This window comes from Humulus lupulus, chromosome 3 (genome assembly GCF_963169125.1).
Source record: "Humulus lupulus chromosome 3, drHumLupu1.1, whole genome shotgun sequence".
NCBI lineage: Eukaryota > Viridiplantae > Streptophyta > Magnoliopsida > Rosales > Cannabaceae > Humulus > Humulus lupulus.
Window position 1 is genome coordinate 104044539 of NC_084795.1, and position 7731 is coordinate 104052269.

Consider the following 7731-nt stretch of genomic DNA (forward strand, 5'->3'; position numbering starts at 1 on the left):
TTTTTTTGCGGCAAAAGTATCTTCTATTCATATTTTGGTATAGTTTGGTACAACCGTCAATTCTCACCATTAAGTTCGATTATGATACGTAGCTGAAAGTACCCAATTAAATTGATATTTGCGACGAAAGTACCAAATTAAAGGGATATTTGCAGCGAAATTACCCAATTTAAGAAATGTTTGCAGCAAAAGTACTCAAGTTATAAGTAAATTTCACGACATGCAGGCAGATTTAACGGCGAAATAAATAACTATACTAAACTGCACCAAAACATGGACGGAAGGTGATTTCGCTGCATAAAAATAACTTAGGTACTTAAGTGCTACAAACACAATAATTTAGGTACTTTTTCTGCAAATATCTCATTTTTCTTAAGTATGTATACCAAACTACTTATGTATACATAAATAACATTTTTTTAATTAGTAATGATATGCGAATGCTTTTCTTAATTTTAATTTATAGATTATGCTAATTAAGATAATAATTTATAAAGGTATATAATAATATGTTAGATGTTATATTATTATATAAAATTTAGTTATATAAAATATGGTATTTTATATTAAAAAATTTAAATATAATTTGGTATTGAATATAGTATTATTAATATATTTCTATTAGTATTAAAAAAATATTTAATCCAAAATCAAAATATATATGAAAAGAAAACAAAAATAGTTATATATATATATAAAAAAGAAAAGTTTTCACTGCGGTTTTTTTGTAGAGAAAAGTTCTACTTTTTACTCCAGTTTTTTCGTGAATTTTTCTCTGCGATCAAATACACTGTGGTTCCCCTTACTCCTAACAACCGCAATGTATTAAGAAAAAAACTACGAAGAAAGTCATATTTTCTAGTAGTGAGCTAAAAAAATATTAGTTGTTATTATTACTTCGTAATAAATAGAGTCTACAACTTTATAAGGCAAAAAGTTAAACATCAAACACAACCATTCGAGAATAATCTCGATCTCGCATACAATCATCCCAGAATTTTATTATTTACAAATAATTAATAACTTAATATTTCTTAGTTATTTTTTATAATCTAATCTTTATACCTATCCAAGGAAAAACCTATGACAATTAGGTGGTGTTCCCTTAGGTTTTAATTAAAGTTGAAAATCAATACTTATGTGCTTTATTCGATAGCACTTTAACATATATGTTATATTATTATTTGACCTTACAAGAGAAATAATATATTTTTTGAAAGAGTAATGAGCAAACCCTATAAAAATATACAATAAATATATAAAGGTTGTCCCTATATTTAATTAGTATCCTAGAAAAATATCTACCTCCTTTTGTAACTTTTTGATAGTCCTCCTAATGAGAATTTTCAGCTTAAACCGAGAGAGAGAGAGAGAGAGAGAAAGTGCAATTTATAGTTTGATGTAACATGCAACAAAGGAGAACCACAAGCAAAGCTATATTTTGATGACAAAATATAATTTACAAAACATGCAAATTAAGAGAACCACAAGAACATAAGATGGGTCTACCACTCACGTGAAGCTGCCTTTATACTAAATTGACATTTTATATTGAAGTAACAAGTCATTAAATTAGTGGGGAGATTTTGGTTGAATGGCTTAGTTTTATTGGTATCTGCCTCTCATGCTGTCGTCATAATAATTTAGAAATGACGAGCTATTATGCTAATACATATATGGATATTTTGAGAGAGAAATGAGAAGAAAATAAAATGTTGCCTTTTCATCAAGGAATAGAACAAAAACAGCAGAAAGAAAACAAAAGATTCGTAATGAAGATTGAAGTGATCATGGAATGGAAGCACATGCTTCGGGTCCTATAACAACTCATACCAACAAACAAAATAAAAAAAAAATCTGATTGTTTTTTCTTGGCTGATAGATTACAGACACATATATAGCATCTGATTTATATAAAATGTGTACATGTACATAATATATAATAATTAGCAAGATTAAGTAAAAACAAAGGAAAAGTCACAACCAGGATAGTGATGACATATAATATTCAAATAAAAGAATATTCAACAAAAGGGAAAAAAAAGAAGAAAAAAAATAAAAGAAAAGAGAAAGGAGAAAACAATAACTTTTTCTTTTCTTTTCTTTTTTCCACCTTTTGATATTGGCAGTTTGGATTCTTTTGTGCTTGAAAGTTGAAAGAGAAAGATGCTTGGCCTACTGTTACATATAAATTCAAGTTTATCTGCAGAAATGAGAGCCGCCTACGCAAACTTTTCTATCTTTGAATCTAAACTTATAATTGGATATTATAATTTAAGTGACTTACACAATTACTTGCAAAACATTGGCAGCCAAAAATCTATTAAGCAGTAACCTTATCGGCTGTGTCAGAAAGGTACCTTTGTTGAGCTGGGAAAGAACATAATGCTATCTGTTTGCCTGATATTGTCGACTTCTCTAACAAATAATCATGTCTTTCTGTTTCAATTGAGGTCCCACATGCACAATTACCACAACTCATATCTATTCTTCTTGTCCTTTTTGACCAAAAATGAAAATCCAATCAGTAAACCTTACAAAAGTCATATTTGCGTACTATGTCCTGAGGTGTGCACAACAACACCAACAAATTTTGAAGATACTTTATTTGTTTCCTTTTCAATGAAAACACCAGTTGAAACATGAGAAGTAGAAGAATATACGGGGAAGAGTGTAGTTTTATTCAACATTTCCTGGATTTTTGTCGTTCCAAACATCTCACTTCATTATCTATATATTCCACAATTTAATCTATAGGTATTTACATGATCGCATATCGAAATTCTGAGGAGAAAAAAAAAACCTGTTCATGTGGTTTACAAAGGGTGGAGGAGTAGAAAGAGGGAGCAAAAAAATTTAGAAAAGGCTAAATGAACTATAGAGAAACAGCTAATGATCGCCTGCGAGGTGAAACCAGGTCGAATCGAATCTTCTCCTTGTGCTTTCGTAGATTGGATTGTACTTGAACTGGTTCCTGCATTGGGGTTGATCAATAAGACAATAACATAGCCATATGGTAAAAATGCTTCCTAATTTTTGTTAACAGCAAGATAGTCTAGTGAGGTTTAACTCCTTCCTTCACCATTCAATTTCACTTTACAACTTGAATTCAGCAGTAATTATGTGCTCTCAAGAAAGTTGAGTGATCTGGACAAGGCTGCAGGATTGGCTTGCAGCACTGGAGACATTTCAACTACATGATTTTTGTCATTTCCTTTCGATTGAAAGGCCTTATAGAGATGTCCCCCATTGACAGAATTGAACTTTTCATTATTAATTCCAAGTGTTGCCCAAATGGAGCTTTTCGCAGCTTCAGTGGGATCGTCGATCCTTAATGTTTTTGGTATCAAAACACTTCTTTCTGAACAACTATTCTCTTTAAGGGAATCTTTTTTTTCCGAAGTAGTCGGATTAAGAATTTCTCCTTCCCTAGAATGTTTACCAAGTGCTGAGGAATTCGGAACAGTTCCTGCAGAGGAGTGGGTTGTTGTAGAAGATGATGGTGAGAAGCATGGTACGTTCCAGGACGCAGGTACATTTGATCCCCAATATGGTGGCGCTGGATAGAAAGAAACTGGAAAGCCTGAGTGGCAAAAGCCAGGAGGCAATGCCGATGTCCATTGAGCTGAATTCCATGGATACTGCCAAGGGGCCCCTGGGAAGCATGGTACTTGAGAAAAGCCTTGAGAGTCAAGAACCACTGGTTTCCTTCCCTTATCAGATGAGGCAGAAGCTGTTACTGAAGATCCGCTTGAGTGGTTTTCCCCATTTTCTGCTCCTCCTCCAGATGAAACAAACATTCGTTTTTCAAGTCCATGAAACCCCTTTGAAACAGAATTTTTTGTTCTGTCTGCCAGGTTCAGTGCCGAAGCCATTGATTCGCAAAGAGGAGAATCTGAGCCAAAGGAAAGAACAGTTCCACTGCTTCCCAATGTAGGGTTGTGTACACCATTCGCAGCAAAAGCTTGAGCTTTTTGGAGGACATCCGACATTATTATATGACGATAGTGTGAAGTGGAAGTGTTCTTGTTCTTGCGGCGCCCGGCGCCCACAGGCACATTCCTCATGGTTCCTCCAGCAGTCCAATATCTCTGACAGTTCTTACAAAAATGACGGGGCTGGTTGACATTGTAATTATTATAGTAACAGAATTTGGTGTCCATACTATTGCACCGGGGACATGGAATTATCTTGTCTGGCTTTTTTAAAGTCTTTTCCTGTGAGTTACTTATATCACTCTGTTCTGTACTCTTAGAGGATTTCAAGGATGAACTCTCTCCTTCAACTGATGGCGACGTACGGTTCTTGCTATTCACAGCTGATAATGATATAGGATCCTTAAAGTCTTCTGCAACTTGATACGAGTTATTGTCTTTCTCTGAGGCCAGTTCTGTTCCTGAAGTTTCCTAAGAGTTTAAAACAAAGAAAGTTTCAATGAGAAAAAATTATACATATTGCAAAAAACAATATAATCCAATTAGGGGACGAAAAAAAATCTCATTCGTCATTAAATGAAGTTTAATAGTATTCATTTCATCTAATCACATAAACTGATATTAGCAAGAATTAGAAAGGATTTAATAGATCCTTATTCGCTTACTCATTGATACTCATTATATTTTATGGTAATTTAATTCTACCTGTCCCACTTAAGGGAATCTTTTAAAGTCTTCAGGAGAAAAACAGAAGAGTAATCCATAAGATTAGTAGATAAGTCGAAAATCTGATGACATCATAAAACTAAGAACCCAGTTCGAAATTATCTTAAGCTGTTTAATCTCACCAAAGAATCTAATCTCAAAAATTATGTGAACAAAGTTCCAGATCAAGATTTTTTTCCTCTTTTTATCTTTTAAATTGACATATGGCCGTAATATAAATATATATATATATATATAAATAAATAAAATTATCATAAATGTTGGAAAATTAATTCAGGACTTCACTTTACCATAAACAATAATATCATTGAAAAGCCATAAAAATCTTCCTAAAAACAGAGTCAGTTGATTAGGCACAAGGGGAGATGTCTCAAGTTGATATTGAACAAAATATTTGTATACACTGATACTTTAACAATATCAAAGTTAAATAGCCAACAAAGACTCTCAACTCGAAACTCCCATGGCAACTAAACCATCTGGCTGTAAAGTCTACACTGCCGAATTGAGAAAAACCAAGATTTTCAAACAAAAAAATAATTCTGTATTTACAAAGTTTCAATTTTAATCTAAAGATTTTAGAAACATTGAATTGGATTGGAAAATGAAAACCCGACACCTCTATCTGTAATCAATTCAAAAATTATAATCGTTCTAATACTTTTGCGGGAAAATGAAGAACAACGTGATTTCAGAACACACACACGAGAAAAAAGAAAGGAAAAAAAAAAGACTAAACACCAAAGAGAGACAGTGAAAATCCATTTGAAACACAGCGTACCTTGTCTAGGTCTACAGTGGACTCGTCTTTTGGCGAAGTAGCAATATTCGAAGATGAAGAGGAGGAGGAAGAAGAAGAAAGACGGAGGTTGTGATCAGGAGAGCTCTCACTGGCACCGAAAGCAGCCATATCAGAGTCAACGAAGGAGGCAGACGCAAACGATTGGCCATTTCGGGAAGCAAGCTCCTGGTTCGACGGCAAATTAATCGTCTTTCCGAATAGCTTGATATTAATAGCCGGGTCCTTAAACTGTGACATTCTCAAACTTGTATTAACCACCTCTGGATATCTCTGTTTCTCACTCTAAACTTTACAGCTTTCTCTCTCTCTACGTGGAAGAAAGGATAGAAATTCAGATTGGGTCTGTGTACTAGTGTTGGTGTTGGAGTTCTAAGAGAATGGAGTTGAAGGAGAAGGCAGTGTTGTGAAGGTAGTAATAAGAAGGAAGAATAGGTAAAAATACTGGAGTTTTTATTAATAATAAATGAGGTGGGGTGCCACGTCATCAAGCGAGGGAAATGTTGTCAGCCACAAGTTTTTATTTTGGTGGGGAAATAGATCTTGGGCGGAGTTGGATTCCTTTACATTAGTTAAAAAGATAGTGCTCTGTTTGGACCCCTTCTTTTTCTCTTCCATGTCACCTCTAAAGTACAATTCCCATTACCATTCTCATTCCCACTTCTTTCTTTTTCTATTTTCTTGTTTTTCCATTCTTTCATATACTTTTTTTTTCTTCCACTTCCTCTTCCTCTTAGTTATCATTTATGGGGAGAAAACTAAGTAATGATGGAGACACTAACCTTTTTTTCCTTTTCCTTTTTTTTTTTTTTTTGGTACTAAAGGAATACAGCAATTGATTAATGGAGTGAAATTTTAATAATTATTTGAATAAAATGTTTCACTTTTGAGTTTTCTGTTTGGATTTGTTTTTCATGTAAGCATTTCTCTTTTTCATGATTAAAATGACTAGTCCAGCACATCCTTTGTGTAAGTGAAATTTACATATAAAGAGAATGTGAAGTGGCCAAAATTTAAGTTGGAAGTAAGGTTCTCGAAGGCAACCCAACTGAATAATATAACTAGTGATACTAAAATGTTATACAAAAAAATTACTCATGTGATGCATAGTGACAAATGATGATCTACTAAGATTCTTTTCAGCCCATCCATTACGGATAGATTCCCACTAACCACAATGAAGTTGAAATTATCAGGTTGAATAGGCTCATATTACTTGGCAGAATGCTTGAATAACCATTAAAAAAAATGCGAGACATGTTTCTTTTGATTCTATATGTGGTTCTAATAGATTCTTTAAATAACTTTAGGTTGAAGGCGTGTGAATATTATTGCTCTCTTTATTTCTAAAATAATAATATACAAAATAAATAATTAATAATTTTTTTAATAACACAATTTGATGTTGTCTGATCTTATTTCAAAACTAAATTCACTTTGTGTTTTCTAAAGTGTGATTGTCTTCTTGAAATAAGTTTCATGATGTGAATGGTTCAATATGACTAATAGCAAAGATAAGGTTATAATTGTTTCCTCAATTACTCAATTTGATTTTATCTATTTGAAATAATGATGTATGCTTTCTTTAAAGAGGACTTTGTTTTGGATTTTTCCATTAGAGTATAATTTTTTTCAACTTTTTAAGTTGCCTCCAGCATATTGTTTGGCAGACCAAAACTTTGATTCTCTAAATTGTTTTCCCTATTTTCAAATAATAATTAGTTTATATTATTATTATTATTATTTTAAATTACCACCTTATTTAAGTTGTGCATGAAATCTTTCGCCTTTAGTAAATACCTTTTTCGCCAATAAAAAAATGGATGAGAACCTTTTCCCCTGAAGTCGTGTTCTTGTAAAAAGCTGCAAAATCCAACATTCAGAGTCACCACGTGGCTAGAGGACCTGTACAGCTAGCAAAGCACCAACACGTGCTCAGCCACGTCATTAGAGAGGGACCCATCTGCAAAAAAGCTATTGAAAAAGGTCATCTGGAGCACATCGTTGCCGTTGATCTCGAGCCAATAACATTTGGCCACGTATCGAAAGGGAAGAATCATCTCCTATGTTCTCAGTGTTAGAAAGAGAGGAATCTTGTTCGAGTGGTTGTCTTTCGTGGATTTCAGGGATCAATATCTTTAGCCTAATTCGCTCGCCCACGTGTCCATTTTGGAGAAAGGACTATATCTTTTACCCTTATCCAATTAGCCCTCATCAAATCTTTTATTTATTACTCTTCAAAAAAAATTTCTTTTATTTATTAAAATATTA

The 7731-nt window shown here is 33.2% G+C and overlaps 1 protein-coding gene across 1 annotated transcript; it reads right to left on the minus strand.

The window, feature by feature from the left end:
* Positions 1–2660: 2660 nt before the first annotated feature.
* On the minus strand, positions 2661–5888 carry LOC133823030 (cyclic dof factor 3-like). The gene is made up of 2 exons (XM_062255600.1): positions 5443–5888; positions 2661–4406 (listed from the first exon to the last, which is right to left on the minus strand). Exons 1-2 carry the CDS (start codon positions 5698–5700, stop codon positions 3120–3122), a joined length of 1545 nt encoding a protein of 514 aa, XP_062111584.1. The 5' UTR covers positions 5701–5888; the 3' UTR covers positions 2661–3119.
* Positions 5889–7731: the final 1843 nt, after the last annotated feature.

Excerpts from the sequence above, each read along its gene's own strand:
- LOC133823030 (XM_062255600.1), bottom strand. The coding sequence starts at position 5,700 with ATGTCACAGTTTAAGGACCCGGCTATTAATATCAAGCTATTCGGAAAG. Across the intron at positions 4,407-5,442 it reads CCACTGTAGACCTAGACAAG|GAAACTTCAGGAACAGAACT; the intron begins GTACGCTGTGTT and ends TTAAACTCTTAG.